The sequence below is a fragment of the Phoca vitulina genome, unplaced genomic scaffold (genome assembly GCF_004348235.1).
Source record: "Phoca vitulina isolate PV1807 unplaced genomic scaffold, GSC_HSeal_1.0 scaffold35, whole genome shotgun sequence".
Classification (NCBI taxonomy): domain Eukaryota; kingdom Metazoa; phylum Chordata; class Mammalia; order Carnivora; family Phocidae; genus Phoca; species Phoca vitulina.
This window is the reverse complement of record NW_022589738.1, coordinates 20056696-20080017: the sequence shown is the minus strand read 5'-3', so window position 1 is coordinate 20080017 and position 23322 is coordinate 20056696. Positions and strand designations below refer to the sequence as shown.

General features: G+C 51.2%; 1 protein-coding gene across 1 annotated transcript; it reads right to left on the bottom strand.

Annotated features, from left to right (window-relative positions):
* Positions 1 to 6731: 6731 nt before the first annotated feature.
* On the bottom strand, positions 6732 to 13892 carry WDR13 (WD repeat domain 13). The gene is given in 11 exon segments (XM_032426691.1): positions 6732 to 7405; positions 7771 to 7889; positions 9500 to 9641; positions 9745 to 9925; positions 10705 to 10920; positions 10922 to 11013; positions 11563 to 11693; positions 11807 to 11916; positions 12604 to 12810; positions 13530 to 13609; positions 13796 to 13892. Coding segments are annotated over 11 exon segments (1545 nt in total). The 5' UTR covers positions 13878 to 13892; the 3' UTR covers positions 6732 to 7220.
* Between the last annotated feature and the right edge of the window lie 9430 nt (positions 13893 to 23322).

Sequence of the window (23322 nt, the reverse complement as noted above, 5' to 3'; positions counted from 1 at the left end):
TATTATTTGACTTTTGAATTTTAAAAAAATTTTTAATTTTTAATTTTTTAAGATTTTATTTATTTATTTGTCAGAGAGACAGAAAGGGGGAGCGAGAGCACAAGCAGGGGGAGTGGCAGGCAGAGGGAGAAGCAGGCTCCCCGCTGAGCAAGGAGCCCGAACTGGGACTCCATCCCAGGACCCTGGGATCATGACCCGAACTGAAGGCAGACGCTTAACCAACTGAGCCACCCAGGCATCCCCCGAAATTTTAAATTTTTAAAAAGGAATTACGCCTAATGCGGGGATTGAGCTCATGACCCTGAGATCAAGAGTCGCATGCTCCACCGACTGAGCCCGCCAGGTGCCTTATATTTTCAGTATTTTTTATGCTTCCTTAGTATTTCCTTAGTGGTCTACTTTTTGTTACAGAATCATTTTTTTAAGTGATCTGGAAGTTCTAGCTCCTGTTTTTAATTCAACTTATGAGTACCTGTAAGTTTTTTAAAAACTTATTTGACTCTACGTTTATCTAATTATCAGCAGCAGAAATGAAAGACTATTCATTCCTTCTCTCTTCTGTGAATGGGGTGTGAGTACTCCTGGGGTCACACAGACAGGAGTCTGGACACTCCAAGAGTCCCCCAGACTGGGGTGTTGGCCCACTTGGGGTAACACAGGTTGGGATGTGGACTCCCATGAGTCCCACAGAGTGCAATTTGGAAACACTGGGGTCAGACAGACTGGGTATACACACACTCCTGGTGTCACACAGACCGTACTATGAATGCTTCTGGGGTTGCACAGACTGGGGTGTCAGCGCTCCTCAGGTCGCAGAGACTGGAATGTGGACGCTTCTGGGTACATACATACTGGGGGATGGACCTCCTGGGGTCACACAGACTGGGTTGTGGAGATTCCTCGGCTCACACTGAGTCAGGTAGGGATCATGAGCGTGTCCATATCCCAGTCTGTGACTCCACTAGAGTCCCCATTTATTTCTGCGAACACTTATGTCCACATAATAACCTCTCACCCCATTATATCCGACTGCAGGCTCTATTTCACCAGTCGTGACCACTCTGAAGTCCTTATACGTTTAGTAGGTGTTCCTCTCCTATATCTGAGTTTGGACCAGAAGGCTACTGTTGCCAGAATATTTACCATGAGCCTGGGTTTGAAATCTCACCAAAGGGGCACAGATGTTGGAAGACTTAATTTAACAACAGTCCAGGTTTAAGGTCAGAAAACAGGGCATGGATGATGGACTAGTTAACAGGAGTCAGGGTCAGCACTCCAAAACAACAGAGTATTACTGATGGTGAAGTTACTAACAAAAGCCCTTGTTTGAGCTCAGGCCAAGGGAGCATTAACAGTGGTAGCCTTATCAGTGAAAGGCAACACCACCAGAGGGGAATTGGCAGTGGACGAATTAACAGGGACTGTGGTTCAAAGCCAGATAAGAGGGACATTGATGGTAGAGGAGTGAGTACACAGGGTTCAATAATAGACCAGAAAGTCACTGACGGTGGGATAAAGAGACCCAGGTTTGAGGTCAAGGTAGGAGGGGCCAGGATTTTTAATTAGTTTGCAATTAATTAACAACTCAAAAGAACAGTTTGAATATCGAGGCTGAGAGATATTGCTATTAGAATAGTTAGCAAACGCTTCAACTCAGCCTAGAGGGGCATTTAGGGTATAATACGTAACAGAAGCCCTGTTTTAGGGTCAGACCAGAGAAAGAGGGATGGGAACAATTGAATAAATATATGGGTTTGAGTTTAGTCAAAAGGGAAATAGATTCTAAAATATTTAGCAGAGTCTGGGGTTGGAGTTCAGAATTGAAGGGCACTGGTGTTGGAAGAAATAACCATATAAGCTCAATGGCAGACCCACAGGGCATTGGTGACACAACAGATATCAGAGGATCAGGTTTGAGGTCAAACCAGAGGGGAGTTGAGGGTGGTAAACTGAACCAAGGACCGGGTTTGGGGCCAGGCCTGGAATGGAGGGATTTGGGAATAGCTGAATGGCTGTGTTGGATAATTTTAGACCAGCAGAACTTTGAATATGGAAGAGTAAATAAGTCCTGGTTGAGAATCAGACAGACAAGAGAACAAGGATGGTGGAAGAGCTTTGATTAGGGACCAGGATGACATTGAAGGTAGAATGACAATAAAAGAGATCCTGGCTTGAGAACAGATGAGAAGGACATTGATGTTATGGTGGTTAATAGCTGACCAGGTCTGAGGTCAGACCAGTGTAGCACTGTGGCTTAAGAGTTAAAATGGCCTGGGTTCAAAGTCAGGTTGCAGAGGACTGCAGGTTGAATAGTTCGAAGGAAGTGCGGGTGCCACCAGTGTGGCATTCTTGGATGAAGAATTAACAGAGGTCTTGGTCTGATTTGAGACCGGAGGGGTCTTTCCGTTAGAATATGAAAGGAAGGCTCAGATTCAAGGTCATGTGAGAGGAGCAGTGATGGTAGGATATTTAACAGAGACCCTTGTTTTGAAGGCAGACCAGAAGGGCACTGATGGTGGGAATTGTTAATAGAGGTCACACCAGAGAGGAGGGACCTTGGAATAGTTCAAAACCAGATCAGGCGGCCTCAATGTTGAGGGTTGATGATGATGGAACAGTTTATAGAGAGGTCTGTGTTTGAGGTCAGGGCAGAGGGGCACCAGTAATGGAACAGCTTATAAAAGCTCTGGGTTTTGGTTGGTTGAGAAGCCTGTCATGTTGGATTAGTTGAAAGACACCCATGTGAGAATTTAGATCAAAGGAGGTCTTGGGGCACCTGGATGGCCTAGTGGGCTCAGTCGGTAGAGCATGCAACTCTTGATCTCGGGGTTCTAAGTTCAAGCCCCATGTTGGGTGTAAAGGTTACTTTTAAAAAAATAAAATCTTGGGACACCCGGGCGGCTCAGTCAGTTAAGTGTCTGCCTTTGCCTCAGGTCATGATCCCAGGGTCCTGGGATCGAGTCCCACATCAGGTTCCTTGCTCAGCGGGGAGCTTGCTTCTCCCTCTGCCTGCCGCTCCCCCTGCTTATGTGCTCGCTCTCTCTCTGACAAATAAATAAAATCTTTAAAAAAAGAGGTCTTGATGGAGTAAAAGCTAACAGAGTCTGGATTTGAGGTCAGACCAGAGATGCCTTGATGGTTCCAGAGTTCAAAAAGGCCCAGTTAGAGCAAAAAGCCGGTGGCGGTGGATATTAATCAGAGGCCCAGATTCAGTTGGACCAAAGAATAGTCAGCAGAATTTCCATTCCAAATAAGACCAGAGGGGTATTGATGGTGGAATAGTTTACAGAAGCTCAGGTTCAAGGTCAGAACAGAAGGGAAGTGATAATGGAATAGTTAACAGGCACGTGGGTTCTGAAGTCTGCCTAGAGGGGACTGATGCTACAAGTGTTACCAGTGTCCCAGGTTCAAGGTAAGATCAAAGGAGCAATTATAGGAAAATAGTAAAGAGAGGCCAGGGTTCAAGCTGAGATCATAGGGGTACAGAGAGTGGTACAGTTTCTTGAGGTCATGCCAGAGGAGCAGTGAGTGTGGAAAAGTTCACAGAGGCTCAGGTTTCAGACCTGAGGTGCAGTGATACTGAGTTAACTGAAGCCTGGATTCAAGGGCAAAGAGGTCTGGATGGTGGAATTATAAATAGAGTCCCAGAGTTTAGACCCCTGTAGCTCTGATGGTGGAAGAGTTAAAAAGACTCGAGTTCAAAGGAAAACCAGGGATGCCTGGGGGGGCTCAGTTGGATAAGTGTCTGCCTTCGGCTCAGGTCACGATCCCGGGGTCCTCCGATCGAGTTTCACATCAGGCTCCCTATTCAGGGAGGAGTCTGCTTCTCCCTCTCTGTCCCCTCTGCACCCCCTGCTTGCGCGCACTCTCTCTGTCAAATGAATAAATAAAATCTTTAAAATAAATAAATGAATAATGGTAAAATAATTAATGGAGGCCCAGATTCAAGGTCTGGACTGAGGGTCCTCTAGGTTGGAATGCTTGCTGAAGCAAAGGGGCACCGATCACAAATTAACAGAATCCAAAATCCAAGGTCAGATCAGAAGACAACAGCTGGTGGAACATTATAGAGAGGCCCTGGTTTGAGATTTGACCAGTGCTACACTGATAAGGTAATAATTAACAAAGGCTCCACTTCAAGCTCTGACTAGAGAGGCTCTCCATGAAGTAAACAACACGGTTCAAAGTCAAAGGGCATATAACAGTTAATGGAGGCCTGGATTGGAGGCAAGACTAGAGTGGCGTTGATGACGGAATGGTTAAGAGTTCCAGATCTGATGTCGCTGGAGGCACACGGATGATGGACAAGTTCACAGAGGCCTAAATTTGACCAATAAGATGACTTTTTTTTATCGTTTGCTCATAACTTATTTCCTCGTAGGTTGTAAGTCAAGAAAAGGTATCACATGGGGTGCCTGAGTGGCTCAGTCGTTAAGCGTCTGCCTTCGGCTCGGGTCATGGTCCCAGGGTCCTGGGATTGAGCCCCGCATCAGGCTCCCTGCTCAGCGGGAGGCCTGCTTCTCCCTCTCCCACCCCGCCTGCTTGTGTTCTCTCTCTCACTGTCTGTCTCTGTCAAATAAACAAAATCTTAAAAAAAAAAAAAAAAAGAAAAGGTATCACAAAAATGAATTTAAAGTAGAATGTCAGGGCGCCTGGGTGGCTCAGTCACATGTGCCTCCTGATCTCAGGGTCGTGAGTTCGAGCCCCATGTTGGGCATAGAGTTCACTTTAAAAATAAAAACAAAATAAAATAAAGCAGAATGTCAACTCTGCCACCTCAAAATTTCACAAGAAAGAAACCCCCCCAAATCATGTATAACAGTATCTGTGATTAGCCATCTTGAATTCAGATTCAATAAACAACATGAAGAATGTGAAGAAATGAAGAAGGTGCTAGAGAAAAATGAAGTTCTCCCAACTGATCTTGTCCATCCACTGACTTTGGTTGAAACCGAGCACCTTTTCGGTGTTGGATAGTGTTCAGAAAGAGTTAACACAGCAGGCCTTGGAAAGGCCTGCTTCGAGGATGGCCCTTGGCTGGCATCTGGAAACTTGGGATTTCACCACGGTTCTCACCACTCTGTGCCTCAACTGTTCGTATAAGCACTCTGGTTTATGCTGAACACCTGTTTTCCTTCCTGGAGGGTCTGGAAGTTGGGTGTGCGCCAGGCAGGGGGTGCCTATGTGACCAGCCCCCCAAAACAACCCTGGGCACTCAACCTTTAATAATGAGCTTCTCTGGGTTGTCAGGAGCCGTGACGGGGGGAATTAAGCATGTCCTGTGACTCCACTGGTAGAGGACCCTTGGAAGCTTGTGCCTGGTCTCCCGCGGACTTCACCCTGGGTGCCATTTCCCTTTGCCGATTGTGCTCTGTATCTTTTTTATGGGAAGAAATCATAGCTGTGTATACAACCATATGCTGAGACCAAGAGTCCTCCCGGCAAATCATTGAGTCTGCGTGGTTTGGGGGACCTCTGACACAGATAGATGCATGAACTTCATCATGAACGTCCAGCTTACTGATGTCCCTACCTCATCACCATTTGCCTTAAGGTCAAGATGGAAGCACTGTGTAGAAAAGCTTCTGGCTGCAAGTAACCACACTGTCAAATAACAGTGGCTTCAACAAACCAGTGATTTTTCCTCCTCCAACAAGACTGCTGGTGTTAGTTCGGTAGCTGGATAATGTTGGGCCAGGTTGGAGTGCCTGTGGCTCTGTGGGCTGACTCTGAGGCCTCACGATGGTAGGCCACCGTTCCCACTGAGCATCTGGGTATGGCAGCCTATGCAGCTGGAGGGAAGGGAGCGGCCGGAGCAAGAGCCTCCTTGGCATTTCTGGCAACTTTGACATTTCCTGGTGACTGAGGTCATTGACAAGGGATTTTGGTTCTCTGGCCCTCTGTCAATATCCCAAGCTTTCTCTCCTCACTCGGGACTCCCCTCAAATTGGAACATCACTTTACAGACTCCAAGCTGTGCTGGGCCTTGAATTGGGGCCCTGGGTGTGAGTGGAAGGAGCTAGGGGTGGTCTGGGGTTCCTCTGGGGATGGAGAGAGAATCCCCATCCCCTCCCCCCACCAGCAGGAGCCGCTAGCTCAGCCTTAGGGTCCATGGTTGTTTCTGCACGGGCTTCCTACTGCCTGTCCTCAATTCGTCTGCTCCCTGTTTGTGGGGAAGAACCTTGTGGGGGAGGCTGGGAGCCTCAGCCTTCCTGAGGAGCCAGCAGAGCCCAGCAGCAGACTAATAGCGTGAAATTCCTGGGGTAGAAGCCAATACTCCCCTCCTCAACTCCCCCACTGTCACTACACTGGCACAAGTCTCCATCACTGCTCACCTCGACTCCTGCAGGGCCTTGTGGCTGGTCTCCCCGCTTCCGCCCCTGCCCCCGCTCCAAGTCTGTTCTCTTCACAGCACCCAGAGGGGTCCTCTTACAACCAAATGGGATCGCGTCCTTCCTCCGCTCAATGGGGCGACTCACCTCTCACTCAGAAAAAGCCCAAGTCCTCACTGTGGCCACGAAGCTCTCCGGGATCAGGCCTGTCCGACCTCATCTCCTACCACACTCTGGTCCAGCCACACCGGCCTCTTCAACGAGTCTTCTGGCACACTTCAGCCTCAGTGCCTTTGCACTGCCTTTCCTCTCTGCCTAGAATCTTCTCTCCCCCACACTGCAGGTCCTTCTCACTTCACTCAGGTCTCTGTTTCAATGTCCCCGTCAGGAACGTCGTCCCTGATCACTGCACCAAAAAGAGCACACGACCTCCCACTCCTGCGCCTCTACCTCCTGTCCTCCCAACCCTGACCTTTAGCTGACCTGTGACATATTTTTGTCTATTATCTCCCTGCGATAGACTGCAAGCCCCATGAAGGCAGGCATTTCTGTCAGTTGAGATTACGGCTCTACCCCCAGTGCCTAGAACAGTTCCTGGTGCACGGTGGGTGCTCAATAATGTCTGTCCGATGCATGACTGAGCCAAACACTTACAGGGGGGCCCGTGACGCGGGAGGCATTCAATGACCGGTTGCTAAGTAAAGAAATTGATGCCAGAATGTGCAAATGCGGAAGTGAACCCCGGTCCAACTCGGGGGCTACAGCCGCCCCCTCCCCGAGCCCACCCCCAGGAGACCTGGGAGCCAGCCACGGGCACAACCACTGGAACTTTATTTACAAACACAAGGCTGGAGCGGGAGGCGGGAGGGAAGGCGGACACGGCAGGACCTACTTCTGCTCCCGCCTCCAGACGATGACCATGCCACTGGCGTCGCTGGAAGCCAGCAGGCTCTCGTCGCAGTTGAAGCTGACGTCCAGCACAGGGGCGCTGTGGCCCTGCAGCTTGTTGACGGCGGCCTTGGCTGCCCGCTCCACATCGAAGAAGTGCACGCACATGTCCTCGCTGCCGGTCACTGCCCGGGGGACAGAGACAGAGGGGCGTCGGGAGGTGTTGCCGGACACAGCAGGGGGGCCCTGGGTGTGGGGAGGTCTGGGAGGGACAGTCCCTGGACCTGGGTCACCTAGCTGTTTTAGTCCCGCGTCCAGAGTGTGAGGTCTCTGAGCTGTTTGGGGGGTGGGGAGGCTGTGTCTCACGTTGGGAGGTTTCTGGACTCTTGGGGGTCTTTGTTCAAAGTGGGAGGCTGTTGGGGTGTGAAAGTTCTCGAGGCCCATGAAGTCTGGGCACCAGGGGGCTGTGCTGTCCGAGTCAGATCAGCACCAGCCCCGCTCCCTGCCCCTCCCCAAGCCACCCAGACCCCCCCGACTCTGCGGGACTCACCCACACAGGCCCCCTGGCGGAAGGACATGAGGGGGCAGAAGATGCTGCGCACGGGGTGTGAGCTCTGCTCAATGGGGAAGCTTCTCTTCAGCTGCAGCGTCCCCTCGTTGTCCACCACCCTGAGGGAAGGATGAGAGCGGGTCGGGGTGTCGCCTCAGCTCCAGACGGCAACGAACGGGGGGCGGGCCAGTCTGTGTCCCCACCCCGGCGCCCGAGTTCTTTTCAAGGTTCACAAAGTCTGGTTCTGAGACGACTGCGCATACCTAACAAGCACGGGCTGGTACGTGCGTTCGTGACAGTTTGGAAGCTACCTGTTGATGGAAATGGGGAGCCTCTGCAGTGTGACTCACTAGTTTCTCTTTCTAGGGGTCTCTAAGAGATCTTGGTGGTAAGACGGGCACAAGGAGGGGAAAGGCCGACCAAACCGGACACGCCTGTAATGCGGAAAATGACGAGCCATTCAAAAGAATGACTGAGCCAACAGCACTGCAGGGGATGTGGGAGCAGTTCAACAGGCGCCGTCTGGTGAGGAAAGCGAGATGTGGGGAAGGATGGAGAAGGAGCCCGCTTCCGTGAGACAATGACCCTCCCTCCGAAATGTGGGGGTGGGTGCACACGCCTCGGGTTACAGGGGAGAGAACAAAATGTAGGAAAGAACATACAGAGTTGCTGGCTGAGGTGGCAGGAAGGAGGAGGAAAGAAGGGAGAGGATTGGGGAGGAGATAGCCCCACATTTGGGAGTATGCCTAAATTAAGAATTACACAAACGTGGGCGCCTGGGTGGCTCAGTTGGTTAAGCGACTGCCTTCGGCTCAGGTCATGATCCTGGAGTCCCTGGATCGAGTCCCGCATCAGGCTCCCTGCCGAGCAGGGAGCCTGCTTCTCCCTCTGACCCTCCCCCCTCTCACGTGCTCTCTCTCTCTCATTCTCTCTGTCTCAAATAAAAAAAAAAAAAAATCTTTAAAAAAAAAAAAGAATTACACATACGTCTTATGTGCGTGTGTGATTTTTTTTTTTTTTTAAAGAGTAGAAAAACAAAATAGTAGAATAGAAAGCATCCTGTTGGGCGGTGGTTTTCAGGCCTGGCTGGACATCGCTTGGGGAACTTTTCAATATACCAAGGTGCCCAGGCCCGTTGCAAGGCTTCTGAAATCACTGGCCTGGAGCGGGGCCTGGCCATTACCTTGTGAAACCCTTCAGGTCATTCCAGCATGCAGCCCAGACTGAGAACTGCATTTGGGTAACGTGTCATAGGTGAGTGGGGACAGTAAATTCCTCCGCTTAAAAACACCGAAAAAGAAAAAGAAAAAAAAAAAGAAGGAAGGATAGATGGAAGGAAGGAAGGAAGGAAGAAAGGAAGGCAGGAAGGAAGGAAGGACCACTGCTCCAAGAGGGCCCTAGTCTATGTCATGCCTCAGGTTGCTCATCTGTAGAATGGGCACGATCACAGCCCCTCCTCACAGTGCTGTTCGGAGGATTAAGTGGAGTGCTCCATACGAGGTGTTTCCACGGGGCCTGGCAGCAGCCCTTTCTACGTAAGCATCAGCTACTCCTGCCACCACTCCTCCCATGGATACCCGGCACTATCATACGGAGACCCGACTCCCCTGCTCACTCAAATTAACCTGATGGAGGAGACCGGCCCTGAGGCCCTACAGGTTCTCCTCCGACGAGGAGCCAGGGCTGCCATCCCAGTCTGATGGAGGCGGCCCGGGCAGGGAAGACCTACCTGTAGAGTAGCAGCTTGTTGAGGCAAGCATTGATGAGCAGTGAGGGGTCCCGGGCCTCACGGCTGACCCAGGAGCGGGCGGAGATGCTGGTCACAGGGCTCCCCTCATGCACCACCAGACGCTTGGCTTTGGTCAGTTTCCCTGGAACGACGGGGGGAGAGGAGGCAAAATAAGGGGGAGGGGGGGCTGTGCGCTGGGACGGTGGCAGCGCCAATACCCAGATGCAGGCCTGGGGCCTGCCTACCTGTGGCCATGTCGAAGAGGAAAGAGAAAATACTGCCACGGTCATCTCCGGCCCAGAGCAGCCGGCCAGGGGCATCGAAGGACAGAGCGAGGACCCGGCCCGTCAGCTTGCTGGAGCCACCCTTCACTTTCTTGCCCGTGGAGATGTTCATGACGTGCACGTTGTGCTTGGCATTCCCCACCTGTGGGTGAGACCGGCACACCATCATCCTGCTCTCAGCCAGTCCCTCCTTGGGTCTGACCATAATGGAGCTGCTGTCGATGGAACTGGCGGGCTCCTACTGGAGTCTAACCCCAGTGGGGGGGGGGGGGCTGTGGCGGGTAGACTGGGAGGTGACCGAGGCCTGTGATCCTTTAGAGCCAGCCCCTCTTGCCATCTAACCAGGACGGCCAGCACCCCCCGTGACAGGCTGGTAATGACAGCTGGTCTGCTTCCCGCCTGGTCCCTGCCGGACACTTGCCTATACTGGGGCCGGTGCTGCGGCAGGAGGGATTCCAGAGCACAGGCTCACTCAGCCAGTCCCCTCTCTCCCGCTCAGGACCAGGCCAGATTTTCACTTCTTTCCCCCGCCCTCCGACTCTCCATCCTGGGGCCGGACCACAGTGGGGCTGTGCCACTGGGATGAGCCAAGCCTTCCGACTAAGTCACCCTGCCCGCCGACCAGCAGCCCCTGGGGTTGGAAGACGGCAGCACTGCTGTTGACGGGACCCAAGGGGTACCAGAGCCGGGACTCTGCCTCCTGACCAGTCCCCCCCTGGAGTCTATCACAGCAAGCCCCCCCTCCCACCCCACCAAGCACGGTGTCCCTGTTCTGACCCGTTTCCCTGAGTCTAACCACAGGAGGACCGTGGTGAGGGACTAGAGGGGACCCCCTCCCCCCTCACACACACACTGACTCCCTGGGACAGCTCTCCTGGCCCGGCACCCTGCCCTCGGCGAGCGGGCACCCCGGAGCCTGACCACAGTGAGGTTGTTGTTGACCGGCTGGAAGGTGCAGCAGAGCAGTTCGGCGCCATCGGGGTCAGGAATCTCTCGGATGCAGCGGCCGTCCTCAGAGGCCCAGATGCGCATGGTAGCATCGAGCGAGGTGGACACGAGGATGTCGTTGGAGAGGGACCAGGCGAAGTCGGAGACGCCGCGGGTGTGGCCCCGCAGCACGCGGAGCACCGTGGGGGGGGGCGGGCACCAGCTGGCAGAGGGAGATGCTGCCGTCGAGAGAGCAGCACGCCAGGCGGTGCCGGTCGTCGTTGGCGAAGCGCACCCTTGGGACTGCAATGCCAAGAAGCCGTTGGTGCGACTCGGCATGCTCACCGGGCGCTTTCATTTATAAAAGGCTCTGCCGCGGGGGCTGGGGGCTGGGACCCACTGCGCCAAGCACAGGGGCCTGCGCCAAGGGCTTTCCTGGCTGAGAACGGGAGTGGGAACCCGAGAAGGCCCTCTGCCAAAAGCTCCCTAAATTGTAGCCAGCGCTTTACGATTACCAAAGTCTTGGCGGTCTGTAAAACCTGCGCTGCCCACTGCAAGGGGAGTTCTCTGTAGCGAAGGCTCTGAACCCTTCCAAGCAACTCACGACCCCAGAAGCCTCCTGCCAAGTCCTCTTTTGAGCTGCCGAGCCCTTTTACGATAGCCCAAGTACTTGAGATCTTGCAGACCGCTTTACTTTGCGGAGGGCTTGTGGGCTTGGGGAAAGGTTTAGGGATGGCAATTCCTCCTTCGGAGGTGGGCCAGAGACTCTGGGTTCCAGGAAAGGATGCGCTGAGTAGTTGTCACAGTTCAGGCAAATGAGTGGTGAGGGGACCCGCTGACCTGCTGGCTTACCTGCCTCATCCACGTGCTGGTCGAAAACATGGTACATGCCCGCAAAGGCGTAGTTCTCACTCAGCGAAGTATCCCCGGCCATGGCTCTACTTGCTTCTGCCGCTGATGTGGGCACCACACTGCCAGGGGGCCTGGGCCCCAACAGGAGTGGGGGGCAGGTAACGTGAGGTAGGTGCTAGCATTCAGGCCCCACGGCCCCTCTCCCCCTTACAAGCCCCCGGCTCACAGCCGCCCCTGTGCGTACCTGTCCTCATAGACAGCACGGTTCATCTGTGCCTGTAGCTGGTAGGAGCCTCGGCTGACGGAACGGCGGTGCCCACGGGCCCCCAGGGCCCGAGGATCGTCCTCAAAGTCCTGCAAACAGAGGGTCAGGGTGGGCACATCTTGAAAACAGTCCTCCAGAACCAGGGGTGCCTGGGCGGCTCAGTTGGTTGGGCGACTGCCTTCGGCTCAGGTCATGATCCTGGGGTCCCGGGATCGGGTCCCACATCGGGCTCCCTGCTCGGCGGGGAGTCTGCTTCTCCCTCTGACCCTCCCCCCTCTCATGCTCTCTCACTCGGCCAATAATCAATAAATGTTCTGTGGAGAAAGAATGGATACTTTCCCCCTGAAAACCACTCAGCACCGTCTCTTGCTTCATTGCAGTCTCAGCTCAACTGTCACCTCCTCGGAGAGGACTTTCCTGATCATCCCCATCAGACATAGCTTCCCTCTGTCCCCTACGTGAGTCTCATTTTATCCCAAGTCTGCTTTACTTTTCCATCTTGGCACTCCTCACTATAAGCCGTGTTAATTACTGATTTATCTATCTGGTTTTGCATGTCTATTGACCTATTTATCTTGTTTATTGCCTATTTATCAACCTGTTCATCTTGTCTGTTGTCCATTTATTGACCTATCATATATTATCTCTTTTTGCCCTCTGCTTATCCTAAGAGCCTGGCACGGTGCCTTGCACATAGAGGTGCCCGACAAGTCTGCTGAGTGAATGTATATGGAGGCAGGTGGCGTGCGTGGTAGGCAGTGTGGGGAGGAGCTCACCTCCATGCGGTCTAGGGTAGTTCGGCTGCTGCGAACGATGCTGTTGCTATAGGCACGGGCACTGCCTGGTTCGGAGAGGGGCCCGTAACGCTGGCCCAGCAGCTGACCACGCAGCCTCAGGTACTGCCGACGCAGTGCTGGGGGGTGCCCAGCCTTGGCATTCTCCCGCAGCAGCTGGCTGCGCCGTCGGATGTACTGTGTCCGAAACTGTGGAAACGTTGGTGTGCGGTACGCGTTGTACCTATGATGGCGGGAGGCAGGGTGGGCAGCAGGCACAGGATAGAGGGAATCAATCAGCTCAGGGGATGGTGAAAGAGAGTGAGGTGTGTGGCAGTGAGGGGTCAGGATGGCAAGTGATCAGCAGTGGTGATCGGGGTCCCTCTGGTGCTGTGATGAGGGTGGGTCTACAGTAATAAAGGGCATGGCGATGAAGTCACTGTGGGGACAATGGAGGCCGTCTGCAGCTTTGCTGGAGTTGGTATGAGGTGTCAGTGTAGACAACAGTAGAGCTCAGGGTGACATGGTGATGGGGGTCAGTGTGGGGCAATGGTGGAAGTCAGTATGGGATGGTGATGGGGTCAGATTGGGGAAGTGATGATGGTAAAAGAAGTCTGCGGAGGGGGGGGGGCAATGGTGGGGAATAGGATGTCACCAGCCTGAGCTCCATCACCCCCTCCCAAAGGCTCTGACAGCACAGCCTCTTTGCGCATGCCCAGATCTGACCGCATTTTCCCAGCATGCTCTTTACGACCCTCTTGCCAGCCCGTCTCTGCAGGCAAGCCCCCCACACCCTGCTACTGCGCATGCTCACCTCCGGCATGCCCACGCAGCCGCATAAGTCAAGTTCTCCGCCCAGCCTCACTTATCTCCATTGCGCATGCACCACAGTAACTTCCGCTCCCATGGGCTTCGACCCCACGCCTCACCTCGCGTCTACTGCTAAGACCTGCTGCCACACCGCTGCCATTCCCCGGCCTCCTCTTCTGGCGTGTCCCCCCGCGGGAGCCTGCAGGACAAGGGCCTGGAATGTCAGCGTTTCAAGTGAAGGGATTTAATTCCTCCCCTTCCGCCAGGCGATCGTTGCCGTAGACACCGAGTCCCTCGACGCCGGGACGTCACGAAATACCACCCAGCAGCTAGCATGGTCATCACCCCAGCCCTGCCCTTCCCGGGCAGTTCCCGGAAGACTCACAACAGCGATTCAGATCTGATCCCGCCCCTCCCCGGTCACCATAGCGACGCCCCTCCTCCCGTCTAGCAATCCTTCTTGGCATTCCCCATCCATCTTGTTCCCCCCGCCCTCCGCCTTCCCTTCTCGGGTTCAAGAGCAGGACCCGGATTCAGAGACCACCTCCGGGGCTGCCTCCGGCTCTTGAGGCCCCCGGGGCGGCCCTGAGACCAGTGTCGCCCTTTCCTCCTGTCTCTCTGCTCCCTCTCTCAGGCTCCAGGCAAGATGGCCGCCTGCTGCCAGGAAGAGCTGCCAAGCACAGAGCGAATGGATAGGAATCCTTCCCAGGGCGTGGGAGAACCACGCAAGCGCGCTATGGGACAAGCGCGCTTCCGGCACAGGATGGAGGCTCCACCCCCAGTCCCTAATAGCATTTTTTGTATACACAAGAATAATATCCAAGGGCCAGAGAGACAGGGGCGAGTATGCGAATCACTCACTAAAAATTAGAAATACGACTTTCTTTTGAAACCGTGGAATAAACTGATTCTTAGGAGCACAATCTTGGCCAAGCAAGATTTGAAGCATAGGAGGGACCCCCATCATCACTGCTGATCACTTGCCATACCATCAAAAATAATCACATATGCAGAGGCTCCTAGGCTGTTCTCCAGTTCTTTTTTTTTTTTTTTAGATTTTATTTATTTATTTGAGAGAGAGAGTACAAGCAGGGAGAAGGAGAAGCGGACTCCCCGCAGAGCAAGGAGCCTGATGCGGGGCTCCATCCCAGGACCCTGGGATCATGACCCCAGCCGAAGGCAGACGCTTAACCGACTGAGCCACCCAGGCGCCCCTGTTCTCCACTTCTTAAAGTGATTGACAGGCCTCCATACAACCCTGGGATGAGAAGAGTCTGTTTTGTGGTGGGGGTGTTTGTGGGGGAGGTCGGGTTGGATGGTCCCAGGAAGTTTGGTCTGGGCCTGAGTCTCAAAAGGCAGAAGACATTAAGTAGGCACAACAGGCTTTGGATCCCAAAAGGCTATCTGAACCATCCTTATTTCAACTCTTAACAGGAAGTTGCAACTCTTAACTACTCATCTTTTTTTTTAAAGTAATCTACATCCAATGTGGGGCTCAAACTTATTTCCCTGAGATCAAGAGTTGCATGCTCTACCAAATGAGCCGGCCAGGTGCCCCTCTATTCATCTTAATGTGGTCAGGATGAACAGAACTTACAAAATCGAGATACGAAGTTTAGTAGCTTCCTATTGGATCTTAACATTAACTGCCACAATTCTCAAAACTTTTTTCACACTATTTTTAATAACATAAAATAATCTGAACAGTTTTAAAGCCACGTGAAATGAGGAGACACATCCAAAACACCTATTGCGCTTTGTGTGTTCTAACAAAAATAGACCACTCTGTTTTGTATCGACAGAGCACCTCCCTTGTCCATGTAACTAAGCTGTGGGTGTCTTTAAAAAATTTTTTTTAATGATTGTATTTATTAATTTGACAGATAGCACAAGCATGGGGAGTGGCAGGCAGAGGGAGAGGGAGAAGCAGGCTCCTGGCTGAGCAGAGAGCCCAATGTGGGGCTCGATCCCAGGACCCTGGGATCATGACTCAAGCTGAAGGCAGACACTCAACCGACTGACCCACTCAGGGGCCCCTATGGGTGTGTTTTTGAATATCTTCTATTTGATGACTGCTAAAGGATAAACTGTTTGCACAAACGTGTAACCACTAACATTTATTGGATAATATGCTGGACACATGGTGATTTACATGTATTAATCCATTTAATCCTAATAACTGAATGTTGTGGGTTCCCTTACTACCCCCATTTTACAGATGAAGAAAGCTGAAGCCCAGGGAGTTCAAGGGTGACATCTTATTGAATTGGTCTCCTATTTGTGACCAGCATTGGGTTTATTTTCAAGTATTTTTCTTGCCATAAAGGATGCTATGACCAATGAAGCCTTTCCCATTCACACCTTGACCCTCCCTGGATGGGGCCCAACCCCTTCATACCACCACTCAGCTTCCAAAAAACATGGTGGGGGGAAAAAAGTACAGGAAAGTCAGGGATGCCAGTGAGACTTCCCCTCTTAAACTGCTGGAATTGATTTTTTTTGTTTGTTTTTACATATTCTATATGTTAAAATTTCAAAAATTATTTTAAAATTTCACCCCTGTAATGCTATACTAGATAAAACCTAATGACAGGGTTGATGTAAGTAGGAATGAGCTAATGCATAGAAAGTGTTCACAACACCTGTTGCATGAACGTTTGCTGTTTTTCTGAGAAGTACTACAGTACCTTTTTTTTTTTTAGTGTTCCATGATTCATTGTTTGTATATAACACCCAGTGCTCCATGCAGAACATGCCCTCTTTAATACCCATCACCAGGCTATCCCATCCTCCCACCCCCCTCCCCTCTAGAACCCTCAGTTTGTTTTTCAAGTACTAAAGTACTTTTTTTTTTTTAAGATTTTATTTATTTGACAGAGACACAGCGAGAGAGGGAACACAAGCAGGGGGAGCAGGAGAGGGAGAAGCAGGCTTCCTGCCGAGCAGGGAGCCCGATACGGGGCTCGATCCCAGGACCCTGGGATCAGGACCTGAGCTGAAGGCAGACGCTTAACGACTGAGCCACCCAGGCGCCCCAGTACTACAGTACTTTTAAGAAGGCAGTATAAGGGGCGCCTGGGTGGCTCAGTTGGTTAAGCGGCTGCCTTCGACTCAGGTCATGATCCCGGGGTCCTGGGATCGAGTCCAACATCGGGCTCCCTGCTCAGCGGGGAGTCTGCTTCTCCCTCTCCCTCTGCCCCTGCTTGCGCTGTCTCTGTGTCAAATAAAAATAAAATAAAATCTTTAAATAAAAAAAAAAAAAGGCGGCAGTATAACTTGGCCACTGCTGTAGGCTCTGCCAAATAGGAGCTGTGATCTTGGGGAAATCACTTAATCCTTTTGTGACTCAGTCTCATCTGGAAAAAAAAAAAATGCCTCATAGGGTTATAGGGAGGACTAAATGAGTTAATACTTGTAAAGCTTAGACGAGCATCTGGAGAAGAGAAAATACCCACTAAAGGTTATCTACCGTCAGTTGTTTTAAGAACTTTTCCCAGTAACAGATCCACCTGCCAGAGGTAGTTCTGGTGCAGAAATAATGTGAATTAACAACCACAGCCACCTCTTGCATTTGTTGTGTTTTGCATTTTTTTTTCTAAAATATTTACACACTCTCACTGGATTAAAAAGGGGTTTTGAACAAGTTGGTAACAGAAGGCACTTTCAGTTTGCTGGGAGCTTGGCGAGAAAGTTGCAGACTTTATCTGCAAGAATGGCAGCAGGTCAGTGGGTAGGGACAGGAGGATCTCAGGTCTGGGGATATCAAGTCATCAGAGGCAGCTTGTGGAGGCTGGGAATGACCTTGGTTGCAAACATGACCTCTAGATAAAAAAGCTGAAGCCCATGGGGGACCACAAGTCCTACTCACTCTAACAGGACCTGGGCTATTTTACTGTCAGACTGATGGTTAAGGTTAAGGGTCCTAGCCAGATGACAGAAAAGATGGTAAGCCAGAGCTCTTTGACGATAACACCACATCACAATAGCGACTCGAGTGGTGGCAGAAACGGTCAGGGGCTATGTCTTTCCTGGACTCTTCCTACCTTCATGTGCCTCTTGCCCATTCAGCACCCCCTAGTTTAGAAATGCAAAGGCAAGCACTGGACCACACTAGCTGTGTCCACTTTCCATTACTAAGACAGGCTGACACCAAGCCTGAAGCTGGGCCCCATCCTCAGGAACAAAAAGCAGTGTAATTTGAGGGAAAGCCTGGGTGGCTTGGGGTGACAAGGGTATGCTGAGAATCAAGACCAAAGAGCAAAATGGGAGACATGGAGCTGAGGTGTAAGTGGAGTGTAGTTTTTTTATTTTATTTTATTTATTTATTTATTTATTTTTTTAAAGATTTTATTTATTTATTTGAGACAGAGAGAATGAGAGAGAGAGAGCACATGAGAGGGGGGAGGGTCAGAGGGAGAAGCAGGCTCCCTGCCGAGCAGGGAGCCCGATGCGGGACTCGATCCAGGGACTCCAGGATCATGACCTGAGCCGAAGGCAGTCGCTTAACCAACTGAGCCACCCAGGCGCCCTGGAGTGTAGTTTTTTTTTTAAAGATTTTATTTATTTGACAGAGAGAGACACAGCGAGAGAGGGAACACAAGCAGGGGGAGTGGGAAAGGGAGAAGCAGGCTTCCCGCCGAGCAGGGAGCCCGATGCGGGGCTCGATCCCAGGACCCTGGGATCATGACCCGAGCCGAAGGCAGACGCTTAACGACTGAGCCACCCAGGCGCCCCTGGAGTGCAGAGTTCTTTTTTTTTTTTTTTAATGGAGTGCAGAGTTCTTATTCACTTATCTTACCCCTGAAGTTTCTTCCTAAACGGGACAAGTGGGGGTTGGGACATAAGGTCATAACTGAAATCTTACCATTTCCTGATGGGAAAACATTTGCTTCTGAAGCCAAAGTTCTCCTAATCTCCAAAGTCTTTTTCTTTTTAAGATTTTATTTATTTATTTGACACAGAGAGAGACAGCGAAGTGGGAACACAAGCAGGGGGAGTGGGAGAGGGAGAAGCAGGCTTCCTGCTGAGCAGGGAGCCCGATGTGGGGCTTGATCCCAGGACCCTGGGATCATGACCTGAGCTGAAGGCAGATGCTTAATGACTGAGCCACCCAGGCGCCCCCTAATCTGCAAAGTCCTAATGGTAATAACTCTCCATAGCCTGAGTCAGAAACAAGATTCCTGCAGTTGGGAGAAGCCTCAAGACCACTTGAGCAGCCCCCAGCAAGCTGAAACAGAGAGCCAGCCTTCCAACCAGTATTTATTTGTCAAGCCCCTACTAGGTGCCAGGCACTGGGAAAACAGTAGTAACTGAAACAAACAGTTCCTGCTCTCACGGAGCTGCCACTGTAACTGGAAAGATAAACAGTAAGATCATATAAGAAATTGGTACTTACCATCATTAAAATAGAAGTTTGGTTAGTGTTGCTGAGCTGTGGGGGAAGGGAGGAGGGATGAGAAAGAAATTTAAGTTGGAACCTGAATGAAAAGGAGCCAGATACACACAACTCTGGACGCTGAGTGTGTAGATAAGGCCAATGAAGCTGGTCAGTGACTGACCCAGAGAGGGGGATGAAATCACTTCACAGGGCAGGACTGGGGTCGCTCTGCTCTTAAGATCTCAATTCCATTTACTAAGTGAAGGATTTGGGGCCAGATTGTGGGCCTGGGAAAGACTGGACCCTGGGTTTGGTACCTCATTCCCCAGCAATACAGCCCTTGATTCTTCACATTTTTTTCTGCTAAAACACTGACTACATCTCATTGCTCTTCGAATATTAAGGCGCCCTTGCTTTCCTGAGATCAGCCTTGCCTGGTCCTCCTGTGGTCAGCCTGAATTTACCAGGCTCTTACTACATCCGTCTTCTGTAACTGTCACAAACCACCCTAGTGAGGTAGATGTGACATTTAGCCCCGCTGTGAAGATGAGGAAAGTGAGCCCTGGAGGGGTTTACCACCCATGGTCACAGAAGCAAAAGATATTAGAACTAGCATTTGGACTCAGGCAAGAAGTCAAACTAGACTCATTCTCTTATCCTGGACACCAGAAACCAGCAACCCCTGGTAACCAGCCAGCAGTGTTGACAATAGCGCTCCATCCCTCTCTTCTCTATACATCCCCAGCACCGAGTCTCACATCCATTTCCCCTCCTGTCTTTTGACCTTCTGCACTGGCAGGTCCACCCCGAAATCCACAATGGCTCCCAGCTGCGGTGAGGAGCAGCTCTCAGGCCTCCTCTTCAACTTTGCCCCCTTGTTGCTCTTACTCAATCCGGTTAGGTTCCAGCCACGCTGGCTTTCTCGCACATCCTTTGAAAGCTGCACAAACTGTTCTTGGGCTCTGGAACGCTCTCTCCCGTGTGCTCTCAGCAAACACTTCTTCTCATCCTACTAATCACAAATGCTCTGTGCCAGGCACTGTCCTAAGCACTTCGCGGACATAGAAAACCTTTAATCCTCACAGCAACCCTATGAAATGGGTACTATTATGCCGTGTCAGAGATGGGGAAATGGAGAGAAAGGGCTGACGTGACCTGCCCAAAGCTGGTCAGTAATCGCTGGGGCTGGTTTGTACCCAGGCCACCTGGCTCTGGGAATCCTTGCTCTTAACCACTACCATTTGACCCGTCAGCAAGTCCCGTCAGTTCCACCTTCAGAATGCATCCAGAATGCAACCTCTCCTCTTCATGTCCACTGCCACCACCGCCTTGACTACCCTAAGCCCTCCCTGTCGGCTCTCACAGCAGCCAGAGGGTCCTGCTACAACCCAAGGCAGCCCTCAGCCCTCCTCTGCTCACACCCGTCCTGCCTCCACCTCTCAGAGAAAAGCCCACAGTCCTCCCTGTGGCCAGTGAGGCCTTATAGGACCAGGCCCCTGTCACTTCTCCAAGCTCGCCTCCTGCCACCCTGACCTTGCTGTTCCTCAACACACCAAACAAGCTCCCACCTCGGGGCCTTTGTACTTGCTTGCTTTTCCTTCTGCCTCTAATTCTCTCCCAGACGGCAAGGCAAGGTTAGGCTGACAGATTTGGTCAGGAAGGAAACGAGCCCTCCTTCGATCGAGAGGTTTGTTACTTACAGTGAAAGCAGGACCAGCCACATATGCCAGCCCATGCCCCACATTCTGGGTAACACCAAAATGAAAGGGGCCGGATTACTGCAGCATGGATGGTAGCACAGCCCGTTGCCAAGGAGCAAATGCCACGCTAGGCAGTTCTACAGCCGTAGGTCAGGGGAGGAAAGGGACAGAAAGCCTCATACCTGACCAGATCCATGGCTGATGCAAAACTGCCTCATGACAGCCTCTTTGGTAGACAAGGAGTGAGAAATGGCCTCACAGCAGTTCCTCACTAGCCTCTTGTGCTCTGTGCTCTGAGGATCACAGGGCGTTCTGCCAATACCTAGATCAGCCTGCCTACGTGGTCTATGTGGGGATGTGCAGGGCAGCCAGAGTGCCATGGCGGAACCATTCCTCTGCACCAGATATCCTCGCTTGCTTGCTCTCCCCTGCTATCACTATCTTCAAGTCTCTGTTGAAAGACCACCTCCTGAGTAGCCTTCCCTGACCAGCTTGCATAAAATAGCACATCCCATCACACTCCACAACCCTGGCTTTAGTTCTTGCCACTCCCTAACATTGTTACACACTGATTTATTACTTTACTGTCTTTAGACCCCACCATGACATGACTCCTGAGGGAAAGAAATGTTGTATCCATTGCTGTCCCTACAATTATGTCACACCTAACAAATGCTAACATTTGGGACGCCTGGATGGCTCAGTCTGTTGAGTGTCTGACCAGCTCAGATCATGGTCCGTCGGTTGAGCATCTGACTTTGGCTCAGGTCGTGGTCTCAGGGTCCTGGAACAGAGCCCTGCATCTGGCTCCACTCTCAGTGGAGAGTGTGCTTGTCCTTCTCCCTCTGCCCCTTATCCCTGCTCGTGCTCTCTCAAATAAATAAAATCTTAAAAAAAGAAAAAAAAAAACCAAATGCTAACATTTACTGACCACATGAAACTACCACTGTTCTAGGTGTTTCCCATGTCTTAACTCATTTAATGGGCTACTGCCTTTATTATCCCCCTTTTTATAGGCCAGGAGAGAGGTTTTAAGGGGTCCTGGGTATGGAAGTTGGAAGGCAGGACCTCCAGTGCTGGGCAAAGGGTAGTCCTTCTGCCTGGAAAAGCCAGAGGGGTCCTGAGATCTGTGATCGGGGCAGGGAAGCAGGATGGGATTCTAGGGCCAGTATCTGGAAAATAACAGTGTCAGATGCCAAGAAAGAGAAGCTAGCATTTATAGAACGGGGTTTCTTGAGGCCTTTGGAGTAGAAATGCCTGTTGACTATGGAGAGGCCTTTGGGGGACAGGGCAGGCCAGCAGAAGATAGCTGACGGCCACCCACCTCCCATGCCAATGCTGAGGTCTGACAAACCACATCCCTCACAGTTTGTTATAGAAAATCTCGAACTTACAAGTGTGTTGATATAATGAACTTTCATGTACCTATCACAGAGATTCAACAATTATAAACACAAAGCATTTTTTCAAAATGCAGGCTTCACAAGCATTTGAGAGGTTTGGGTCAGCTGTTTTGTTAAAGTACAATGAAGTGGGGGCGCCTGGGTAGCTCAGTTGGTTAAGCATCTGCCTTAGGCTCAGGTCATGATCTCCAAGTCCTGGGATCGAGTCCCACATCCCTCAGTGGGGAGCCTGCTTCTCCCTCTGCCTGCCACTCCCCTGCTTATGCTCTGTCAAGTAAATAAAATCTTTTTTAAGATTTTTATTATTTATTTGACAGAGAGAAACACAGTGAGAGAGGGAACAGAAGCAGGGGGAGTGGGAGAGGGAGAAGCAGGCTTCCCGCGGAGCAGGGAGCCCGATGCGGGGCTCGATCCCAGGACCCTGGGATCATGACCTGAGCCGAAGGCAGACGCTTAACGACTGAGCCACCCAGGCATCCCTAAATAAAATCTTTTTTAAAAAAATATTTTATTCATTTGAGAGAGAGACAGAGACAGAGACAGAGAGAGCACAAATGGGGAAAGGCAGAGGAAGAGGGAGAAGCAGACTCCCTGCTGAGCTGGGAGCTCAATATGGGCTTCATTCATTAAGCCTTTCTTCCACTTACATAGACAAATGGGTGGACTGGACTCCAGTGAAGAAAAATATACCTGTTACTATGGATTACAGTGATAAGGGTTAAAAACAGAGACTGCAAATCTTGTGTTCAGACAACTATTAAGAACTAGAAAAAGCAAAGGAAAATTCCAAAGATGAGTTTTACTTAAAGGAAGCTTAAAATTGAGTTAAAAAAATTTGACTCAACATTGTACTAGGAATGTTTATACAGAATGCCATTGTTCTTGACAATTTAGAAGCCTTAACTTTCTTTTGTGCATTCTCTGTATGTTAAGACCACCCATTAGGATATGGGGCAGCTCTCCATAACCACTTTTTTGCAGAAGCTCTGGGGTGCTTGGCTGGCTCAGTCGGAAGAGCATGCGACTGTCTTGGGGTTGTGAGTTTGAGCCCCACAATGGGTGTAGCGATTACTTAAAAAAATAAACTTAAGGGGCGCCTGGGTGGCTCAGATGGTTAAGCGTCTGCTTTTGACTCAGTCGGTCATGATCTCCAGGTCCTGGGATGGAGCCCCATATCGGGCTCCCAGCTCGGCGGGGAGTCTGCTTCTCCCTATCCCTCTCCCCATGCTTGTGTGCACGCTCTAATGAAAAAATAAGATCTTTAAAAAAAAAACAAACTTAAAAAGATTATGAAAAGCTCCATGTCAGGTCTTGTACCCAATTTGAAAAAAACAAAAAACACTTCCAGTTTCTCAGATCTTTATGCACTCTGAATTATAAAGGATCACGGCCTTTATGTTAGCGGGGGGGGGGGGGGGGGGGGGGGGGGGGG